The sequence below is a fragment of the Staurois parvus genome, unplaced genomic scaffold (assembly GCF_062004578.1).
Source record: "Staurois parvus isolate SC_StPar_1 unplaced genomic scaffold, SC_StPar_1.0 ptg000709l, whole genome shotgun sequence".
Taxonomy (NCBI): Eukaryota; Metazoa; Chordata; class Amphibia; order Anura; family Ranidae; genus Staurois; species Staurois parvus.
Genome location: NW_028318505.1, coordinates 1,184,132 through 1,208,352, shown reverse-complemented (window position 1 = coordinate 1,208,352; position 24,221 = coordinate 1,184,132). Strand labels below are relative to the sequence as shown.

Genomic DNA, 24,221 nt, shown 5'->3' with positions numbered 1-24,221 from the left:
AATCTTTATTTGTGTACTGCATTGCTCTTCCATGTGCACTTTACTGCAAAGACTAGCTAGAGGTTGGTGTGGTTGCCATCTTTTTTGTACAGTTGATTAAAACACTTGTGGCTGCACTTAAGGATCAATTTATAGAGCAACGGTATGTATGGCCTTACCCTTGCTTAAAAAACAAACTGCACTTTTATAAAACTTTGCAATGTGAGTTCTGAAGTGTCAGGGCAGGGCTGTGGAACGGACAGGTAGGCCTAGTGGCAGGGTAACGCACTGACTGACGACAACCACCACCAACAGACCGAAGTCCCTCAGGGCGCGGAGTCTAAGTCCCAGGCTGCCCTTCACCAGGGCCCCTAATGGTGGGGATGGACTTGACGCAGCCAGGAACCAGGTCGTGGCCCCCGAGACACCCCGGCTGCGGTAATGGTCGCTGCCAATGGCGTGTAGCTGGTAGGAATGACAATAGCGTAGTCAGGCAGGCCGGGTCGACAACAACGGGACAAAACGGTACAGAACAGTAGACAAGAATCACAGGTCACGGGCCGGGTTCAGCAACGGAAGGTCAGATCAAAGGAAAACACAGAGAATGGTCTAGTCACAAGCCGAGTCAGATACCAAAAGAGTCACGAGAGTATACACAGAGCTGTAGCAACACAAGATACAAGTGCAAAGAGCATGTGCGGATCACAGGCTTATATGTACTCAGCCACACCCCTCTGGGGGATGGACCTCAGAGACCTGAAAGCATAAAAGGCTCCCACCATACTCTGCAGAAACCCAAGATAGATGCCAGTACATGAAGCCGCACAGTCTCTGGGAAAAGGTAGGACCTTGACATGAAGCCAATGAAATACTACTTTTCTGAGCGGAGTTAGCAGACCCAGTATCAAAAGCACGAACAGAAACACAGAGGTGGGACCAATGTCCCCTAATGGAATACAAGCAAAAGATTTTATGGTGCATACAAAAATCCTATTTTCATTCTCATCCATTAATGGATATCCAAATGCCGTCCAACTGAGGTGTGGGCAACACAGCAAACAATCTTTAACAGGCCCAACATAACAGCAGGAAGCATGGGATTGCCTGCAGCTGAAAGAGCTGCCTAAAAGGGAAAGAGACGCCTGAAGCTGGCATGAGATGAAGCAAAAATGTTCACTTGGCAGAACTTAGAGAATGTATGAACTGAAAACTGGGTGGCAGCCTTACCACTCTGGGAAACAGTTGCTTGATGCTGCAAAGCAGAAGAGGCACTCAAAGACCTAGGTGTCCTCTTATCAAGCAGTGTTAAATGACCGCTGCTCAGTTCTCTGGCATTCTCGGAGAACACAGTTCTCCTGTGAATGCCTTTTATGAAGCGGTGTAGATCAGTTCTCTGAACGAAGGGAGAACGATCTACAAACGCTGGAAAATGGCTGCTTTTACTATAAGCTCGGGAGATTACAGTAAGAGATCAGTCAAACACCGTTTACTAAGCAAATTATCGCTGCTTCGTTTGCGGTTCCCCCGATTTTCCAGCTTGGGCTGGAGAATCTGCAGGGAGAACACAGATCGCCAGTGAAGGGCTGACATCGCTCCTTCATATACTGGCCATCTGTGTGCTGAGATGATCAGCGGAGAACATGTTTTCCGCTGATCATCTCTGTTTCCTAAACCACAAATGATCGGAGATCAGCAACGATCCTCAGGATCGCCGCTGATCTCTGTTTCATAAAATGGCACCTTAGTGTAGTGAAGCTTAACAGGAAAGGGGAAACCTTTCTTGAACAATGGTCTGTCTGTGCCACCTAGAAATGGAGGAATGAGAAGCTGGGATGCCCTCCTAGGGCTCATCTGGAATAACAAAAAGAGAAACAGTCCTGAAAAAAACAGTAAGAGACTATCACAGTCAGAACCAGAGCCAGACAAGGGGGGAAGTAGATCAATGTCCCGGTTAAGGTGAAAAAATTTACCATACCTTCTTCCTTAGGCAAGAATGAAGTCCTGAGACTCAGCACCACCTTGTCATTTTGTAAAACGAAAAAAAGGTTCTCTGAAAGATCAAGCCTCCAGTTGAGACACTTACCTCAAAGGGGTTAAAGCTACAAGAAAAGCAACCTTGTGCGTGATAGTAGAGAAGGGACTGTGCCTTGTGGAAAGTGAAGAGACTTGACATTGAGAGCTAAATATTGGTCAAGACCCAACTGCAGGAAGGAGAGATTCCATCCACACAAAAGCTGCTGGGGCGGACGCCCTTGGAATCACACAAAGTGAAGTTTGCCTTCCATGTCCAGTGATAAGACCTTGTGGTTAGTGGACATTTTAGCCTTGAACATTGTAGGAGTCAGACTCAGAGATGCCCTTGTCACTTTGAACTTGTGCTTTAACAGCTTCGCCATTAAAGCCAGCGACCGCAAAGCAGAAAGACAAATCAGCTCTAGGGACAGTATATCTGGGAGTTCTGGCAGGGCCCATGGTGCATCCGCTAGAAGTATTACCAAGTCAGTGTACCACATCCGCTTTGGCCAATCCGGAGCAATGAGGATCAACGGAATGCCCTCTATCTCAATTCTAAGGAGAATACAAACAAAAAGTTTCAGAGTAGTTATTATTGAACCTGGAGGCAAAGAGGTGCTGTGACACAGATCCTGGAACATCTCCAGATGTAAAGACAACTTTCCTGAGTCCATGTGCTCCTGGCACAGGAAAACTGCCTGACAATTGTCTATGAGCGGTATGTGCATGGCTGAAAAGGCTGCAATACAAAAGTCTATATAAAACAAGATCCTCTCACCTCTAGCCGTGGTGACACGTCTGATTCCTCTCTTATAATTGATGTATGTCACTGCCATGGTGTTGTCAGACTGAAACCAGGTTGGATGGCTCTCCAACAGGTTGGTCTAATGATGAAGAGACAGCCAAATTCCCTGAAGCTCCAAGATGCTTACTTGGAGACGAAGTTGCACCGACAGCCAAGTCCCCCACACTGACAGGGTGACCAGGACTTCCACCCAGAGCAATAACCATTGTGAGTATCTTCCAGATAATTGGAAGATAGGACTCCAGAGCCACCAAGCCAGGAATAGTGTGGTCCTTGCTGTCAACCAAATCAGCCTGTTCAAAGAGAGGACTAATTTGTCCCACGATAACAGAAGATTGTTTAGCAGATGTCTGAATTGAAATTGGGGAAAAGGGAATTTTCTCAAACAAAGCAAAAAGTTGGATTGGATAATTTGAATCTGAGACCAGAAAGTCTTTGCCCAAGGAAGCAACACTCTGGTCTCAGAGGTGTCCAGGACTAGACCCAGATGCTCCTGGTGATGAGTTAGTTCCAGGGACAGTTTGTAAAGTTTCAAAAATTGCTCAAACCTGTCATGTCCAGACAGTCAGAGATACACGGTCTAACAAAACTCTTGCCAACTATTCCTTTAACAGTAGGTTGTCCAAGTATTCCAAAATGTGGAAACACCTCCGACACAACAGGAACAACTCCTTAATAAACACCCAAAATATACAAGACAGGTCAAAAGGCAGAGCCTTGAACTTGCAATGTAGTGGCCCTAAAGAAAATGGCAGACAGTGCTGGTGCATTGGAAAGATAGGCATATGGAATTAAGCCTCTGTTATGTCCACATAGGCCAGAAGGAAGGCAATGAGAGATCTGGTTGTTTCCAAAGTTTTGCACTCAAATGTAAGCATTCAAGTCTTTGTAGTCTAAGATGGCTCAGAATGCCCCCATGGGTTTAAAAACAGTGAACAAGTTGGAGTTGAAATTGCTAATTCCAAAACTGACTGTTAAAAGCAAACAAAACTGTGAAGTACATTCGAACAACATTTGTCGAGTCTTCGAATTCACTGAAAATTTTCCTATGCATATTTGTGAAACTGTTCCCCAAAATATGCTATTGAATGGCCAGCTTTATTTACTGTGGTTGATGGCATGATGAGCTATACTGCTTACAACTGGAGACATTAGGGTTCATTTACTAAAGGCAAATAGACTATGCACTTTGTATAGTGCAGTTGCGCTCTGCAAGTGTCGTTTCTCCAGAGCTTAGTAAATGAGGTAAAGCTTCACTTTGCAAAGAATACCCAAAAGCACACAAGAAAAATAAAAAAAAAACAGCATTTTTGATTGCACATGATTGGATGATAGAAGTCAGCAAAGCTTCTGCCCATTTACTGAGCTCTGATGCAGCTGCTCTTGCAGAGTGTACAGTCTATTTGTTTTCAGTAAATCACTCCCATAATCTTTCAATTGCAGAGAGATTTAACAAGAGATTGGATTGATCTAGAGCAGGGGTGTCAAACTGGTGGCCCTCCAGCTGATGTTATTATTATTATACAGTATTTATAAAGCGCCGATAGTTCGCTCAGCGCTGTACATTACAAAGGGGGACAGAACATGTGACAGAACAATACCAATACAATGCAAAACATGAGGGGATCGAGGGCCCTGCTCTTTCGAGCTTACAATCTAGAAGGGACGGGGATAGTGGTACAGGAGGAGATAGCTGTGGGGGATGGAGTGGTAGGAAGAGTGGAGGAGGTCGGTCAAGTTAGCAGGGGGTAGGCTTCCCTGAAGAGCTGGGTTTTCAGGGTGCGCCTAAAGGAGAGGAGAGTAGGTGATAATCTGATGGGTTAGGGAAAGGAGTTCCAGAGGATGGGTGACACCCTGGAGAAGTCCTGGAGGCGGGCATGGGAGGAGGAGACCAGGGAACTAGAGAGAAGGAGGTCTTGTGAGGAGCGGAGTGTGCGTGTTGGGCGGTACTTGGATATTAGGTCAGTGATGTAGTTCGGGGCAGTATGGTGGACAGCTTTGTACGTCAGTGTTAGGATTTTGAATTTGATCCGTTGCACAATCGGAAGCCAGTGGAGGGATTGGCAGATGGGGGTGGCGGAAACGGAGCGGTTGGAAAGGTGAATGAGTCTGGCAGCCGTATTCAGGATGGACTGAAGCGGGGATAGCCAGCGGCAAGGCAGGCCAGTGAGGAGGGAGTTGCAGAAGTCGAGTCGTGATATGATGAGGGAGTGGATGAGCTGTTTAGTGGTTTCTGGGGTTAGGAACGTGCGGATTTTGGCGATGTTGCGGAGGTGGAGTCTGCACGAGTTTGTTAAAGATTGGACTTGGGGCTGGAAGGACAGACTAGGATGACACCAAGTGAAATGATGTGAAACTAGAAATGCCATCATGCCCCTGCCTTTGGGAGTCATGCTTGTAACTGTCAATCTGTCAAACATGCAATGCCTCATGGGACTTGTAGTTTGGCAACAGCTGTAGGGCCACCAGTTTGACACCCGTGATCTAGAGGTACACTTGAATACACCTATCAGTGTGTATGATCATAGAGATGCATTATCAGAAGGTGACATTTACCACGGTTGATTTTGCAGGCACTTCCACAGCGAACACACTGAGTCCTCGGCTGCTGACGCAGTTCTTGCTCTGGTCATTGTTCACCTGCATCATGATCTTCTTATCTGCCTGCCAGCAGGACAGGGGATAGATAGGTGTTAGTACAGAGCAAAGTGGGACTGGCTCTACCAGAAAAACAAGTCGTTAAAGTATCAATTAACTATTTAAAAGCTCAACTTACCAACCAGCTTGCGAACAAACCAAATTGTCCTGTCTAACAGTTTGCGTTAAAAACAGGGGTGTAGTTAGCACCTTTGCAAATGGTTTGGTTTGTTCGCAAGCTGGTTGGTGAGTTGAGCTGGAAATTTTTCTTTTTTATTGTTTGACATGCGTTGCCCTTCCATGTGCTCCTTGCTGTGGGGCAGTGGCCATTTTTTGTACTGTTGATTTGCTGGTGAGGGGTTGCACTGGACACCCTGGCTGCCAATGTGCTATATGCTGGGTGTCCAGTACGCCTAGGTACCTTTAAGGAGGGGTGGGCTCCCTCAGCCTCACCCTGCCCTCAGACTAGCCATCTATACAATTGCTTCTACTATGGAGGCTTTCAAAATTTATAGAGTTAGGAACTGCAGTATATTGGAGTGCTGTGAAGGGGCTCTTCAGCCATGTATCTGCAAATGTGTGCTAACTAAACCCGTTTTTAATGCAAACTGTTAGACAGGACAATTCGGTTTGTTCGTAAGTTGGTTGGCAGGTTGAGCTGGGAATTTTTCTTTTTTATTGTTTGACATGCGTTGCCCTTCCATGTGCTCCTTTCTGTGAAAGCCAGTTATAGGGTGGGGCAGTTGCCATTTTTTGAACTTTTTAAAAGGCCACTAAGTTTAACAAATGTAAACACATGTCATACCTTAAGTCCTCCTGCACACGGGACGTTCTTACAGTGGCTGTTTTTGGCTTTTGACGTTTTTTTCTACAGCCAGTAAACCCCCCAGCATGTTATCCTATGTGTCCATCCCCGGCATGTTATCCTATGTGTCCATCCCCGGTATGTTATCCTATGTGTCCATCCCCGGCATGTTATCCTTTGTGTCCATCCCCGGCATGTTATCCTATGTGTCCATCCCCGGCATGTTATCCTACGTGTCCATCCCCGGCATGTTATCCTGTGTCCATCCCCGGCATGTTATCCTATGTGTCCATCCCCGGCATGTTATCTTGTGTGTCCATCCCCGGCATGTTATCCTATGTGTCCATCCCCGGCGTGTTATCCTATGTGTCCATCCCCGGCGTGTTATCCTACGTGTCCATCCCCGGTATGTTATCCTATGTGTCCATCCCCGGCATGTTATCCTATGTGTCCATCCCCGGCATGTTATCCTATGTGTCCATCCCCGGCATGTTATCCTATGTGTCCATCCCCGGCATGTTATCCTATGTGTCCATCCCCGGCATGTTATCCTATGTGTCCATCCCCGGCATGTTATCCTATGTGTCCATCCCCGGTATGTTATCCTATGTGTCCATCCCCGGCACGTTATCCTATGTGTCCATCCCCGGCACGTTATCCTGTGTGTCCATCCCCGGCACGTTATCCTGTGTGTCCATCCCCGGCACGTTATCCTGTGTGTCCATCCCCGGCATGTTATCCTACGTGTCCATCCCCGGCATGTTATCCTACGTGTCCATCCCCGGCATGTTATCCTACGTGTCCATCGCCGGCATGTTATCCTACGTGTCCATCCCCTGCATGTTATCCTACGTGTCCATCCCCGGCATGTTATCCTACGTGTCCATCCCCGGCATGTTATCCTATGTGTCCATCCCCGGCATGTTATCCTATGTGTCCATCCCCGGCATGTTATCCTGTGTGTCCATCCCCGGCATGTTATCCTATGTGTCCATCCCCGGCATGTTATCCTATGTGTCCATCCCCGGCATGTTATCCTACGTGTCCATCCCCGGCATGTTATCCTACCTGTCCATCCCCGGCATGTTATCCTGTGTGTCCACCCCGGCATGTTATCCTGTGTGTCCATCCCCGGCATGTTATCCTGTGTGTCCATCCCCGGCATGTTATCCTGTGTGTCCATCCCCGGCATGTTATCCTACGTGTCCATCCCCGGCATGTTATCCTACGTGTCCATCCCCAGCATGTTATCCTGTGTGTCCATCCCCGGCATGTTATCCTATGTGTCCATCCCCGGCATGTTATCCTGTGTGTCCATCCCCGGCATGTTATCCTGTGTGTCCATCCCCGGCATGTTATCCTACGTGTCCATCCCCAGCATGTTATCCTGTGTGTCCATCCTCGGCATGTTACCTATGTGTCCATCCCCGGCATGTTATCCTGTGTGTCCATGCACACATAGACTGTAATCAACGTTTTTTGACTGAAAAAAAACCCCCAGAACTAGTGGGTTTCTAGAGGAGTTTTCTAGCTGTAAAAACGCTCTAACGCTGAAAAACACGTCCAAATGTAGTAAAACGCGGCAAACCAGCGTTTTTGGACTTTAATGCTTAAAGACTCCTCTTCAAGCGCGGTAGTTGTGGGGGGTTTTTCCAGGCTAAAAATGCCCCCTGCCAAAAACCGCTGATAAAAGCCTATGTGTGCATTAACACATAGGATAACATGCTGGGGGGTTTACTGGCTGTAGAAAAAAGCGCCTTATGCCCAAAACAACCGCTGTAAAATCGCCGAGTGTGCATCGGCCTAAGGAATTTACAGTAAGTAGTTGCTTTCCATTATTAAAGCTGATTTTCAGAAAAGGTACACATATATATATATATATATATATATATATATATATAATTTCATTAGCCATTGCGCTAGCAGTTTACAAACCTTATTCTCAATAACAGAAGTAATTCTGGTGTCATTCTTGTATGTGTGGATAACAACGCTTTCATAACCTTCCATGGGCTTGGCCTCTCCTTTCAGAATTGCAGACTTACAAAGCACCTTCTGCAGCTGCCGATTGCTGGATGCCAGGCTCACAGCGCTCAGTCTGGGTTTGCACTTTTCTGCATAAATATCAACAATGAATGGACATGCCTGCAAAATAAAAATGAAACAAGATTGTATCCAAGATACAAAGTCTATAAAAGTAAAAGTGCAGCGTCACTCAAACAAACTGATGAGGCTGCACTGATGGGCACTGATGAGGCTGCACTGATGGGTACTGATGAAGTGGCACTGATGTGGTGGTACTGATAGGTGGCACTAATGAGAAGGCACTGATGATCAGTGCTCTGATTATTACTGTAAATGTCCCGTCAGAACTGCCGACTACCGGCTCTCTTCTCCTCAAGCTGTGACAGCGTATGAAGAAAGGACTGCCGATAAACGGCAAGTCCGTTTACAATGTGATCATCTGTGAATGGACACAGCTGTCACATAGTAAAGGGCTGCTCTGGTTGGTCCTTTACCGCAATCTGTGATCAGCTGTGTCTGAAGGACACAGCAATCAGAGCGCGCCAGGGGGCGCTTGGGGGGCGTGGTTCTGAAAGGACGTCTATGGATGCCCTCCCATAACTAGCTGACCACACTGTAGCTGTCTTTTGGCTATAGTGCATTTCAGCAAGTGGTTAAAGTAATTCTAAAGCCAACACTAATTTTTAAATAAAGAAAATAATTTTCTATAAGTTTTTTTGTCCTCTCTGCCTCATTGGGAGACTTCCCTTAAAAGTGGAACTTTAGTCAGAAAATTGAGTCCTGCCGGATGACTTAAGGATGGCTCCTTTTGCAGGTCAAGCTTTGTAAAACATTAAAAATAAATGCCTATACTGTTTACAATCCAGTAATACACTGTCTCACCCTGCTCTGCACATGTTCAGTTGCTCTCTATTTCTAGGCACTGTGCCGAATTTTGCTGATCTGTTGACAGCCTAAAGGTTTACTGCTGCTCAGGAGATCTGAGCTTCAGCAAAATGGCCGCCTCCATCAAAAAGAAACAGGAACAATGCTGGAGGCAATTTACAGCGCACACTAATTTTGGTAGTATACTTATTTATGTGGAATGTATTTTTTTTGCTAAAGAACATTATTTTTTATCAAGTTGTTATGGGTAAAGTTCCACTTTAGCTCCTGGTTCAGTAAACCCCAAGGAATGGGATAAGAAAAGTCTCCAATGGAAGGGAAATGCCACTTTAGATAGTTGTCACTTTAACAAGGGTCCCCATTGGAAGATTACACTGTTCAACAAATTTTTATTTTTTGCCAGTTTTGGAAACAAAAGGATCCATTTCTTAATGAATTTCACATTCTGAGTTCAAATATAACAATGAAATGTGTCAATTGGCTCTAGTTTTTCTGTAAACGGAAAGTTTTCTACTATAGGCGTAATGACTACATAATGCACAATAATTATATAGATAGATGTCTTTCCACAAATATAAAGCAAGTGATATTGACTACATAACAAAGCCTAAATGGCATAATATATTGCATAGGATTACCAAGAAAAATTATAGCCATAAACTAAGTTGAATCATTTTAATACTTAGGATTCTCACTAGTTTTGTCTTCAGTTTGTGTCGGTTTTGCTTCTCTTGGCTTTTCTCTTGTATTCGAGGAAAGGGCTATCTCTTACAACTGCACGTGACTACACGCTTCAGGTTCTTCCTCACTTGACTCAACCACGAAGGATTCTGGTGCTTTAGGAATTGGTAGCCCCTCTCCATGAGGAACTGGACATATTGCCGATGGAATATTTGGATAGTGCACAGATAACTTTTTCTTCTTATTTAGCCCTTTTACAATTGGAGGCACCATACAAAAGTAACAATTACTAACATGATCTGTTGGCTCTCTCCAAATCATTGGCACAGCGAAAGGCATAGATGCCTTTTTTCCATTCAACCATTGCTCCAGTGCCGTCCCACAAGAATTGCAGCATATATGTGGTGCCCAGCTCTTGTCCTGGTCTCCTATCTTGCAGCCAAAATACAAGTTGTAGGCTTTCTTAATCATTCCTGTTATCCTCCTTTTTTGTGAGATAAAAGTTATTTCACCGCAGATATAGCAGAAATTATCTGCTTTATTCACACAAGTTCGAGGCATTACTGAGTAGCCTATATAAGCATAAAACGAAATGTAAAGACGCTGTCGAACTACAATCAGCTACAGATACTGCAGCTTTTATGCAGTGAAGTGATGCAATTAAAGGCTAATATTGCATCATCTCAGTATACATGCAATTTTCTATTGGTCACCAGTATCAATTGCGCAATATGCAGCTGAAGTTGCATCATAATTTTGAATGGCTTACGTCATTAGATGGGTGAATATATCATGGAAACTAGAGCCAATCAACATTTTTTAGGGTCATTTTCGTTTTCAGCACCCCAAAATTATGTAAGATTAGCTAATTTTATGCCCAAAACTTTTTACCTGTTGAACAGTGTTATTGATATTCTTGGTGATAACTCAAGATGCTCTACCTACTTTTTTTTTTAAATGTGGCTTTAAATGCACTCTAAGGGCTCATGTACACGGAGTGTTTGGAAACCTTTCTGAACAATGGAAACTGACTGCAGAAAAACGTAGGTTAAAAAATGTCAGTTTAGCCGTGATTATGCGCGTTTGCGTTTAGAAGCGTGTTTAAAAGATAACCTCAGGAGACCTTCCCAAATGCCCAGAATGCACTGAAAAATAGTAAAAAACTAACTATTTCAGACATTTTGAGAGGAATAGAGAAAGCAGAAGCAGAGAGAGCAGTATGTGTTGAGATGACCTGTCTTTTCTGGTTGTATTCACTATGGATCCCATCATAATGCAGCGCATTCTACCATTTTTTCCTTCACGAGAAACCTGGAACTGACTGCGCTGGTGTACCGGGTCCATTTGAATACTTGGAAAACGCTTTGCATGCATTTCTGATGATGAAAAAAGGCTCTGGACAGCATCTGGAACAGTTAACAACGCTTCTAAACATGGTTAACCGTGTTTGCCTTTTGAAACGCCGGTAAAATATACTCCTGAACACAAGTTTGGTGCGTTCAAAAAAACAACTGCAAATTCAACTGCCTGTAAACGACTGTAAAGGACGATGTGTACATGGACACATAGGGAAACATTAGGGAGATTTCAGGGGCTGCTGAAAAAAATGCAGAAAAGCTCCTGAACGTCAGTTTAGCAGCTGCAGTGTACATGAGCCCTTAGTTATTCTTATTATTATACAGGATTTATATAGCACCAACAGTTTGCACAGCATTTTACAATATAAAGAGATGGTCCAATTACAATCCATTTCAATACAGAAGGAGCGGAAGGGCTCATGGAGCTTAAACCACAGACAGCATTCTACCTCTGTCAGTTCCAGGGCCTTGTTGTAACCCATGGACTGCAGCGTCACGCAGAGGTCACTTGGGTCGCCTTCTCGGTCATTTGCCTCCATAAGGTTTAGATCCAGAAAACCTTTCCTCGTAAGCTCATTTTTCTTTGTTTCAAAATTCTCTGTATAAAAATAAAAAATTAAAAAAACAATGAAACAGGGGTAAAGACCAACTATAACCTATAGCAGCCAAACAGATTTAATTTGCATTGTTTCTTCCCCCGTAACATCATTTTATTACATGTTGATCCTGCTAGTAAGTCTGTTATTTTTTCTGATAGGGATGTTTACAACGGTCAAATTTTATTTACATTGTTTAGGCCAGCCATTATCAACCAGGGTGCCCAGGCACCCAGGGGTGCCTTGAGGTTTCTTCAGGGGTGCCTTGGCAAAATGTCTAAAAATCGCCCAAAACTTGTATACAAGCCAGCAGGTGGAACAATTCTGCCTTTTAGTTACACAAAGCCACAGGTTTTCATTGTGCGCCATTACGACCTTCTAGCTGACAGTGTCCTGACAACCAATGACATTGTAAGGGACCACCTGGCGGTACCACTAGCACTCCACTAAATAGGCGTTCCCAGAGCACGGAGTCTAAGTCCCAGGGTGCTTGTTCACCAGGGCCCCTAATGGTGGGGATGGACTTGGAGCTCCCCGAGACCAGGTCGTGACTACTGAGCAAACCCGTTAGTGGCATTCGCCGAGGGCTCCCGCGGGGAAGAGCCTGATATGAGGAGGTCAGAAGACCCCACTGGGAGGGATGGACGGATGGATGGCTGAGCAGGTGCGAGGTCAGACAAGCCGGGTCGGTAACAGGGAGGACGGTATGGTACAAGGCAGCGGGCAAAGAATAGTCGGGTCACACGCCAGGTCAGCAACAGCAGGTCAGATCCAATAGGGGGCATTCAAGAGAGAGGTCAGGCAAAGCAAGGGTCAGGGCAGGAGAAATACAGCAAGGTCAGAGCACAATCCGGGTCAGCAACTTACAATTCACAGGTTCACAGGATACAGGATACAGGTAAGACCAGAAGGCACTGAATGACAGCTCAGGGCCATTTAAATATCCCGCCCTGCGCTGCCATTGGTGCCCAGCGGGCGGCCGCGGCTTCTACTGCGCATGCGTGAACTCGAACGCCGCGGCCGGCCCGGACCTAGTGCCCGAGTCCCTGCACAGGGCGGCGCACTGCGCCTGCGCCGGGACCATCGCGGCGGGGATCGAGGAGATCCTGACATTGCCCCCCCCCCTACGGGCAACTTCCGGATGCCCACCCGATCTCTCCACCACGGGTGATTGCGAAAAAACCTCCGGACAAGTCTGGGTGCATGGACATTATGGGCTGGTTCCCAAGAATTGTCCTCAGGGCCATAGCCCTTCCATTTGCTTAGGAATTGGGTCTGGCCCCCCCTCCTTCGGCACTTCAGGATTGTTTCCACCTCAAATTCTTCTTCCCCTTCGACCGTTATGGCCTCCAGAGGTCTAGAATCTCGTTCAGGGAAGGCATCTGGGACCACTGGTTTCAGCAGGGACACATGGAAGACTGGGTGGATTTTGAGTGTGTCAGGGAGGACAAGTTCGTAAGCCACCTCGTTGACCATCCGCTTAACGCAAAAGGGTCCTATAAATTTAGGGCCTAATTTCTTTGAGGGGCAAAGCATCTTTAAGTTGGATGTAGACAACCAAACCTTCTCTCCGGGTCGCAACACCAAATCTCCCCTTCGTCTCTTGTTAAATGCCCTCCTGTAGTCTTCTTGGCCCCGAATGATGGCTTCCTGTAGCTTCTTGTTGTTCGAGGAGAAGAACGTCAATGTATCCTGTGTTGCTGGAATTGGGCATTCAGGGACCAAGTCCGGGAGGAAGGTAGGGTGAAACCCATAATTGGAAAAGAACGGGGACTGCCCCGTTGCCGAATGGCACGCGTTGTTGTACGCGAATTCCGCCAAGGGTAGAAGTGGTATCCAGTCATCCTGAGCAAAAGATGTATAACAGTGCAGGTATTGCTCCAGAGTCTGGTTGGTTCTTTCGGTCTGTCCGTTGGACTGAGGGTGGAATGCAGAAGAGAGGGACAGTTGGATGTTCAGAGCTTTACACAAAGCCCTCCAAAATCTTGAGGTGAACTGAACCCCTCAGTCTGAGACAATGTCTTCAGGGACCCCGTGCAGTCTTACAATCCCTTGAATGAATACTCGCACAGTTTCGGCTGCCGACGGAGTCTTCCTTAATGGTATGAAGTGGGCCATCTTAGATAAACGGTCCACGACCACAAGGATTGCTGTGTGGTCTAGTGAAGGTGGGAGCTCGACTATAAAATCCATCGAAATCTTCTGCCAAGGCCGTTCGGGAATCGGTAAAGGCCGCAGAAGACCCCAAGCCTTGCACCTTGATGGTTTGTTCCTCTGGCAGGTGATGCAAGAGTTAACGTAGTGTTTGCAATCTTTCGCCATGTCAGGCCACCAGAAGGAGCGTCGGAGGAGCTCTAGGGTCTTGGCCAAGCCAAAGTGCCCTGCCATCGGGTGGTCATGGCAATGGCCCAAGACCAGGGTTCGGATTTCCTCTGGCACCATAATCCGATCTTCCTTCCATAGGAGTCCCCCCCTGTTCTGGAGGGGCACCCCGCCTGGGATGACTATGGCCGTGGATGCCTCCATTATCTTGGAACGAAGGTCCGTCTGAAGCGCCAAGAAGTTTCCCAAAGACAGGATAGTGTCGGGCGCTGGGACCTCCTTGGCGTCCTCGTACATGCGAGACAACGCATCTGGCTTCGTATTTTTTGATCCCGGCCTGTATGTAATGTGGAAATTGAATCTTGAGAAGAACAATGCCCATCTCGCCTGTCGTGGGCGTAAGCGTTTGGCGGTCCTCAGGTACTCCAGATTCTTGTGATCCGTAAATATCAAGATGGGGTGTGAGGCACCTTCCAGCAGGTACCTCCATTCCTCTAACGCTGTCTTAATAGCCAGAAGTTCACGATCGCCGATATCGTAGTTCCTTTCCGCCGGGGTGAGTTTCCGTGAAAAGAATGCCACAGGATGGAGCAATTCCCTGGTGCCCTTTCGCTGGGATAGGATGGAACCTACCGCATTCTCTGATGCATCTACCTCCAAGATGTAGGGTAAGGCGGCATCGGGGTGACCCAGGATGGGTGCCAAAGTGAATAGCTTCTTCAAAGCTTCAAAAGCTTCCTGCGCCTCCGGTGTCCACCTGAATCGAGTTCCAAGCTTAGTTAGCTGAGTAATGGGGGAGACCAGACCCGAGAAGTTCTTGATGAACTTGCGGTAAAAGTTTGCGAACCCGACAATCCGTTGGACGCCCTTCCTGTCTGTGGGTTCAGGCCAATCCAGTATTGCAGAGACTTTCTGAGGGTCCATCGCGACCCCCGCGGTGGAGATAATCAGACCCAGAAAAGTAATGCTAGACTGTTCAAAGCAACATTTGTCAGCCTTGGCGTATAAGCCGTGCTGCCGCAACCGCCCTAATACCCTTGCTACATGAACTCTGTGCTCCCCCAGAGAAGGTGAAAAAATCAAGATATCGTTTAAGTAGACGATAACAAAGACTTCCAGGAAGTCCCTAAAAATGTCGTTCACAAAGTGTTGGAAAGTGGCTGGTGCATTGCACAGGCCGAACGGCATGACCAGATATTCAAAGTGGCCGTTTTCCACTCGTCCCCCTCCCTTATGCGAACCAGGTTGTATGCTCCCCTTAAATCCAGTTTCGTGAACACCACTGCAGCCTTTAAACTCTGAAATAACTCTGGTACCAATGGCAGGGGGTAACGATTTTTGATTGTAACTCTATTCAATTCCCGGTAATCAATACACGGTCTCAAGGTCTTGTCTTTTTTTTCTACAAAGAAAATCCCTGCCCCTGCCGGAGAGGTAGAGGGGCGGATGAATCCCTTCTGAAGGCTGTCCTCAATGTATTCCCTCAGGGCCCACAATTCGAGCTCCGAAAGGGGGAAGATCCGCCCAAAAGGGATCTCTGAGCCAGGTAACAGGTCGATAGGACAGTCATACGGGCGATGGGGGGGTAGAGTATCTGCTCCCCGTTTACTGAATACATCAAGGAATTCATGGTAGGCCGCAGGAATGACCTGCCTTAAGTCGGCATCCCCTTCCGAGCACACGAGGACCTGGGGAACCCCCGGGCCCGAAGTGCGGCAGTGTTCCCGACAGTATTGGGAAGGGAACGAGACTACCCTGGTCTCCCAGTCAATCTGGGGGTTATGAGCCCGTAACCACGGAAGCCCCAGAATGACTGGAAAAAGGGGTGATGCGATGGCATCCAAGTGAAGGAGTTCCTGGTGTTGGCTGGCAATGGTGGTGGCAATGGAAGGGGTCTCCTGGTTAACCACCCCTGATCTTATCCGGGACCCATCGGCCAGAAATATGTTGAACTCCTTTTCTTTTGGTTGGAGGGGAATACCCTGCTGGTGAGCAAAATTAATATCTACAAAACAGCTGCATGCCCCCGAGTCAATTATGGCTGTCACTTCCACGGTCCTTTCTGGAAGCTGAAAGGAGAGGGGCACAACTAAGTATTGGGAAGAATTGACATCGCCAACAGATAAGGAGGAAGAGGTGCACTTACTCAGTTTCTGCGGGCAGGATCGTACCATGTGACCAGCTTCACCACAGTAGAGGCATAGGTTCTGGGAGCGTCTGCGCTGGCGTTCCTCTGGAGATAGCTTAGGTCGTGCCAGGCCTAGCTGCATGGGTTCAGGAGTATCCTCCGGTGGTGGGTTCTGGAAATGTGGCCTAGTGGATTGGCTGGGACCCTGGAAAGACCCCCAGGTACTTCCGCGACCCTGACCAGACCTCTCAAACCTGCGTTCCCGCAGTCTACGGTCAATCTTGATGGTTAGTGCAATTAAGTCTTCCAGCGCCTCAGGCATTTCTACCCGGGCGAGCTCGTCTTTCAGGGCCTCTGACAGGCCCATACGGAACTGGTGCACAAGGGCAAACTCGTTCCAGCGTGTGTCCCCCATCCAACGCCTAAAATCAGAGGCGTACTCCTCCGCCGCCCGTCGGCCCTGCCGGAGTATGTACAAGGTTGCTTCGGCCGAAGCTGCCAGCTGTGGGTCATCATATAAGATGGCCATTGCGTCAAAAAAAACGTTAACTGAGCCTAGGTGGGGGTCATTGTTCCCTCTCAGTCGGTGGGCCCAGTCCTGGGGTTCACCCTGCAGGAGGGAGATGACAAACCCCACCTTTACTGATTCCGTCAAAAAGATATGAAGTTGTAACTCGAAATAGAGAAGGCAGGACTCACGGAACGACCTGAAGCATGTGCGGTCCCCGGGAAAACGCTCCGGTAGGGGTACCCGGGGTTCGGCCATAGGAAGTGGTGCGGGAGCCCCTGAAGCAGGCTCAGGGGCCGCTATGGGCGGAGGTGCAGGGACCGGGGCTGGTGGTGCAGGGGCAGATATCGTGCAGGCCTGGAACCAATTTTCAATCTGTAAACACCTGTCCTGTAATACGTTTACAGCTTGCGTCAAGGTAGCCAGGTGCCTACAAACTTCCTCCAGCGGGGAGGGTCCTCCTCGAGGCTCCGTCATGGCCTTCTGGTACTGTAAGGGACCACCCGGCGGTACCACTAGTACTCCACTAAATAGGCGTTCCCAGAGCACGGAGTCTAAGTCCCAGGGTGCTTGTTCACCAGGGCCCCTGATGGTGGGGATGGACTTGGAGCCCCCCGAGACCAGGTCGTGACTACTGGGCAAACCCGTTAGTGGTAGTGGTATTCGCCGAGGGCTCCCGCGGTGAAGAGCCTGATATGAGGAGGTCAGAAGACCCCACTGGGAGGGATGGACGGATGGATGGATGGCTGAGCAGGTGCAAGGTCAGACAAGCCGGGTCGGTAACAGGGAGGACGGTATGGTACAAGGCAGCGGGCAGAGAATAGTCGGGTCACACGCCAGGTCAGCAACAGCAGGTCAGATCCAATAGGGGGCATTCAAGAGAGAGGTCAGACAAAGCAAGGGTCAGGGCAGGAGAAATACAGCAAGGTCAGAGCATAATCCGGGTCAGCAACTTACAATTCACAGGTTCACAGGATACAGGTAAGACCAGAAGGCACTGAATGACAGCTCAGGGCCATTTAAATATCCCGCCCTGCGCTGCCATTGGCGCCCAGCGGGCGGCCGCGGCTTCTACTGCGCATGCGCGAACTCGAACGCCGCGGCCGGCCCGGACCTAGTGCCCAAGTCCCTGCACAGGGCGGCGCACTGCGCCTGCGCCAGGACCATCGCGCCGGGGATCGAGGAGATCCCTGACAGACATCATCAGTTGATGAGGATGTCAGCTGCCTGCACAGCATCCTAGTTTGACCCTCCCCTGCCCCTCTCCATCAGTGTTGGGTCACATTAGCTCAGTAATGGAGAAAAACTGAGGGAGAGGAAAAACATAGGAATACTAGGCAGTACCAGTGAGTGAAAGTGTATTTGATTTGGAAGCATAAATAACCTTTACTTCCATTTAAGACAAACCTGTGCAGAGGGTGACAACGCTGCTATGAGATTTCACTGCAGAGCAAACAGCGTTGTCATCCTGTTAAAGCAAGTGAAAAAATAACAAATCTACAGGTCAGATCTAAAAGAAAATCGGAGCCCCATGGATTTCTGACAGAGCAATAGCTTTTTTTGTACTTACAGGGTTTTTAAAGAGACAAAACATGAGGAAGCGTGCATGTATGGCAGAGATTTCCTACATTTTGTTTTAAATCTCTGCATGGAGACCTCAATCCTGGAGTCCCTGTAAGCACAGGAACCTAAATGCTGGATTCCCTATAAGTACGGAGACCACAATCTCCAAGTCCCTGTTAGCAAATAAACCTCAATCCCGGAGTTCCTACCCTCAATCTTGGAATCTCTACATGCATGAAAACCTCTAACACACACATCAAGCACAGAGACGTCAATTTTGGAGTTCCTGCAAAACAGGTACCTCAATCCTGGCACCCCTACTGTATATGCACAAAAACCTCAGGAGTCCCTGCAAGCACAGAGACCTCATTCCTAGAGTCCCTGCAAGTACAGAGATCTCAATCCTGGAGTCCCTACAAGTAAAGAGACCTCATTCCTAGAGTCCCTGCAAGTACAGAGATCTCAATCCTGGAGTCCCTACAAGTAAAGAGACCTCATTCCTAGAGTCCCTGCAAGTACAGAGATCTCAATCCTGGAGTCCCTGCATGTACAGGAAAGTAAATTCCAGAGTCCCTGTAAGCACATACATCTAAATCTCAGGAGTCTCTGCAAGCACAATTTCCTTTAACTCAGATTTATACTCACCTGCTTTGTGCAACTGTTTTGCACAGAACGGCCCTGAAACTTCTCTTCTGGGTTCCTCCTCTGACGCTGTCAGCTCCTTCTCTTCTGTATGTGCACCCATAGCCTATATGGGGGCTCACGCTGCTGAGCCCGGAGTGCCTACCCTCAATCCTGGAGTCTCTGCATGCAAACCTCTAACACACACATCAAGCACAGAGACGTCAATTTTGGAGTTCCTGCAAACACAGGTACCTCAATCCTGGCACCCCTATATGCAAAAAAAACCTCAGGAGTCCATGCAAGCACAGAGACCTCATTCCTAGAGTCCCTACAAGTACAGAGATCTCAATCCTGGAGTCCCTACAAGTACAGAGATCTCAATCCTGGAGTCCCTGCAAGCACAACTGCTTTGTGCAACTGTTTTGCACAGAACGGCCCTGAAACTCATCTTCTGGGTTCCTCCTCTGACGCTGTCAGCTCCTCCTCTTCTGCATGTGCGCCGATCGCCCATATTGGGGCTCACATTGCTGAGCCAGGCTGTGTGCATCTATAGACAAAGTGCGGCTTGGCACTGTCCCCTGCTTCCTGCTCACTGGATTTGATTGACAGCAACAGGAGCCAATGGCTCCCGCTGCTATCTCTGAGCCTGTGAAGAGAGAAAGAGCAGTGCTGCTGCTTTCAAGCACAGTGCTGGATCAAGATCGGGCTAAGGTAAGTATTGAATTAGGGTAAAATACCTTTAGTCTTTACAACCGCTTTAAACCAGAGCTCCCTGAAGCATGGAGACCCTAATCCCAAAGTCCTTGCAAGCCAAGAGACCTCAATCATGCAGCCCTGCAAGTATAGAGACCTCAATCCAGGAGTCTCTGCAAGCACAGAGACCTTAAACCCAGAGTTCCTAGAAGCAGAGATACCTCAATCCTGGAGTTCTTGCAAGCACACATATTCAATTCCTGGGTTCCCAACAAGTATACAGACCTGAATCCCGGAGTCCTTGCAAGCCAAGAGACCTGAATCCTGCAGTCCTGCAAGTACAGAGACCTCAATCCTGCAACCCTGCAAGTACAGAGACCGCACTCCAGGAGTCTCTGCAAGTACAGAGACGTTAAACCCAGAGTTCCTAGAAGCAGAGATACCTCAATCCTGGAGTTTTTGCAACCACACATTCAATTCCTGGGTTCCCTACAAGTATACAGACCTGAATCCAGGAGTCCTTGTAAGCCAAGAGACCTTAATCCTGCAGCCCTGCAAGTACAGAGACCTCAATCCAGGAGTTTCTGCAAGCACAGAGACCTTAAACCCAGAGTTCCTAGAAGCAGAGCTACCTCAATCCAGGAGTTCTTGCAAGCACACATATTCAATTCCTGGGTTCCCGAAAAGTATACAGACCTGATTCCCGGAGTCCTTGCAAGCCAAAAGACCTCAGTCCTGCAATCCTGCAAGTACAGAGACCTCAATCCAGGAGTCTCTGCAAGCACAGAGACCTTAAACCCAGAGTTCCTAGAAGCAGAGATACCTCAATCCTGGAGTTCTTGCAAGCAAACGTATTCAATTTCTGGGTTCCCTACAAGTATACAGACCTGAATCCTGGAGTCCTTGCAAACACAGAGACCCAATTCTGGAGTCCCTACAAGCATAGAGACCGCAATGCTGGGGTCCCTGCAAGCACAGAGATCTGAACAGCGGAGTCCGCAACAAACCATTGTATTATTCAATCCTCCATCACCTACCAAAACCTACAATATCTGTATCTGGGTAAATAGATCTTTTAAAAATGAATAAACTACACTGTCTTTTGAGTTGCGAATTATGCCAAGTCAGCACTGCTTAGCCAGGGCATCTCCTGTACATCTTTAATCAGAGAAGTCTGTGGTGACTTTGATCTTGTTATTTTCTAGTCTGTGATGAGAAGCTGGATGAAGAGTGAAGTAAATGATGTTAAGTTTTTCCCTCTGCCGTTCGAGGAAGAAGGCGCACTGATAGCGGGTGATATTAAGGTCACATTGTAATAAATGTTGGAAGCGCCTGGCCTTTATGCCAAAAGCTTTTTTTCTTCAACATCTTGCTGAAAGGTTAAAAGAAAAGTAATTCAATTCTAATGCATTCTTAATAGAAAACCATAAAAATGCAAATGTTTTGCTCAGAATTAGTGGACGTTTTACGGCCTGTAATATACCATGTATTATTGGGAAGATAGTGCCACGTATTTAAATCTGTTCTAGATTATCTCTCAATAACACACTTTTTTCCGTTAAACAACTGTATTAAGTGACTCCATTAATACAAAAGAGACAACTCTTGGCAAGGTGAATAAAACACAAACACTGAAGGCATTGGGGACGCACCTTTGCAAACCTCCCAGGCGTCATTGTCGCATTTCTCACCACTGGTCCGCATCTCAAAGAAATTATATTCCTCTAGGCTGAGAGAACCATTGCTGTCTAAATCAATGATGTCAAACATGTCGGACAGAGCAGATCTGGAAGAAGGGAGAGGAAGAATATTCTAATGTGTAGCAAGCTCCTTGGTTTAGAACTTTAAAATACATCTCCTATATGATCGGCCTGTAGTGCTTCCTTTACATTTTATCTGTGTGAATGTTAGGCGCTAAGATCAGAGTGATTTATTTTGAAAGCTATCAAGTTAAAGAGGACCTGTATTGTGGCAGATGTACCCAGAAAGGCAGGCAGAGGGCAAAGGACCACTCACCATTATTGCCTGTAGGCGCCCTGCAGCTGATCATTTCCTCATTACTGATTATGTATTTTTCTGCATTGTGTCTCTGTGAAGGCAGACATATTGGTAGAAGAGGACTTTGCTACCTCATGTCAGAGCTGCCTCCCTGATGACTGAATGTCTATATACCCTAATGATGAAGAAACAACAGGAGTTGTGGAATGAGCACAAATCCAAAGACTGGATGAAACAGGGGGATCCTTGCACTGTAGGTAATCAGATATGGCTTTCACTCCAGTAAGGAAAACAGTGAGTAGCACAGTACTGACATCACCAACTCACACCTCAAATATGGGGAGACTAGCAGTCACAGGCAGCAGCAACTTGGATGATCTCACACTGCAGATGTACAGCTAAGAGGCTCAAGGAACAGAAAGGCTCTGCTGTTATACAGGAGTAATTAAGAACATCAAGGTACATTTTTCAGGCTGCCTAGGCACACCTAGCATAATGAGAACGCCCATTATCGATCATTTTAGGCTTGTTTTTGGTTCTTTTTGCTTAGTGAGTGGTAGATTTCCCCATGCTGCCTTCTTCTGTCTGCAAACATGTTTATTGTTAGAAGAGATTCTTTCTGCAAATGTCTAAAATAACAAAGGTCCTGCATGTCCTCCAGTAGTATCCATTTGTAGTGAACCTACAGTCAGGTCCATAAATATTGGGAGATCGACACAATTCTAACATTTTTGGCTCTATACACCACCACAATGGATTTGAAATGAAACGAACAAGATGTGCTTTAACTGCAGACTGTCAGCTTTAATTTGAGGGTATTTACATCCAAATCAAGTGAACGCTGTAGGAATTACAACCATTTGCATATGTGCCTCCCACTTGTTAAGGGACCAAACGTAATAGGACAATTGGCTTCTCAGCTGTTCCATGGCCAGGTGTGTATTATTCCCTCATTATCCCAATTACAATGAGCAGATAAAAGGTCCAGAGTTAATTTCAAGTGTGCTATTTGTATTTGGAATCTGTTGCTGTCGACTCTCAAGATGAGATCCAAAGAGCTGTCACTATCAGTGAAGCAAGCCATCATTAGGCTGAAAAAACAAAACAAACCCATCAGAGAGATAGCAAAAACATTAGGCGTGGCCAAAACAACTGTTTGGAACATTCTTAAAAAGAAGGAACGCACCGGTGAGCTCAGCCACACCAAAAGACCCGGAAGACCACAGAAAACAACTGTGGTGGATGACCGAAGAATTCTTTCCCTGGTGAAGAAAACACCCTTCACAACAGTTGGCAGATCAAGAACACTCTCCAGGAGGTAGGTGTATGTGTGTCAAAGTCAACAATCAAGAGAAGACTTCACCAGAGTGAATACAGAGGGTTCACCACAAGATGTAAACCATTGGTGAGCCTCAAAAACAGGAAGGCCAGATTAGAGTTTGCCAAACGACATCTAAAAAAGCCTTCACAGTTCTGGAACAACATCCTATGGACAGATGAGACCGAGATCAACTTGTACCAGAGTGATGGGAAGAGAAGAGTATGGAGAAGGAAAGGAACTGCTCATGATCCTAAGCATACCACCTCATCAGTGAAGCATGGTGGTGGTAGTGTCATGGAGTGCGCATGTATGGCTGCCAATGGAACTGCTTCTCTTGTATTTATTGATGATGTGACTGCTGACAAAAGCAGCCGGATGAATTCTGAAGTGTTTCGGGAATATTATCTGCTCATATTCAGCCAAATGCTTCACAACTCATTGGACGCCGCTTCACAGTGCAGATGGACAATGACCCAAAGCATACTGCAAAAGCAACCAAAGTTTTTTAAGGGAAAGAAGTGGAATGTTCTGCAATGGCCAAGTCAATCACCTGACCTGAATCCGATTGAGCATTTCACTTGCTGAAGACAAAACTGAAGGTAAAATGCCCCAAGAACAAGCAGGAACTGAAGACAGTTGCAGTAAAGGCCTGGCAGAGCATCACCAGGGATGAAACCCAGCGTCTGGTGATGTCTATGCATTCCAGACTTCAGGCTGTAATTGACTGCAAAGGATTTGCAACCAAGTATTAAAAAGTGAAAGTTTGATTTATGATTAATGTAAGCTCGAAAGAGCAGGGCCCTCAATCCCCTCATGTTTTGCATTGTATTGTTATTGTTCTGTCACATGTTCTGTCCCCCTTTGTAATGTACAGCGCTGAGCGAACTATCGGCGCTTTATAAATACTGTATAATAATAATAATGATTATTATTCTGTCCCATTACTTTTGGTCCCTTAACAAGTGGGAGGCACATATGCAAACTGTTGCAATTCCTACACCGTTCACCTGATTTGGATGTAAATACCCTCAAATTAAAGCTGACAGTCTGCAGTTAAAGCGCATCTTGTTCGTTTCATTTCAAATCCATTGTGGTGGTGTATAGAGCCAAAAATGTTAGAATTGTGTCGATGTCCCAATATTTATGGACCTGACTGTATGTGTAAACCTATGAGCATTATTTTGCCCATTTTTGCCTGGCAAAAATGTACATATTTAAAGTAAACCTGTATTTTGCCTATTCGGGCCAAAGTAACAGGTCTGCTGGATAGCCCAAACCTT

General features: G+C 46.8%; 1 protein-coding gene across 4 annotated transcripts in view; it reads right to left on the bottom strand.

The window, feature by feature from the left end:
* Positions 1-24,221, bottom strand: part of EFCAB7 (EF-hand calcium binding domain 7) — a 125,375-nt gene that overhangs the window by 4,579 nt on the left and 96,575 nt on the right. For all 4 annotated transcript variants that reach the window (XM_089653383.1, XM_089653382.1, XM_089653385.1 and 1 more), the window contains 4 exons: positions 21,275-21,408; positions 11,638-11,786; positions 8,175-8,384; positions 5,354-5,461 (listed from right to left, as the gene is read on the bottom strand). In XM_089653383.1, the coding sequence (XP_089509509.1) occupies positions 5,354-5,461; positions 8,175-8,384; positions 11,638-11,786; positions 21,275-21,408 (601 nt within the window). The remainder of the gene's footprint in view (positions 1-5,353; positions 5,462-8,174; positions 8,385-11,637; positions 11,787-21,274; positions 21,409-24,221) is intronic.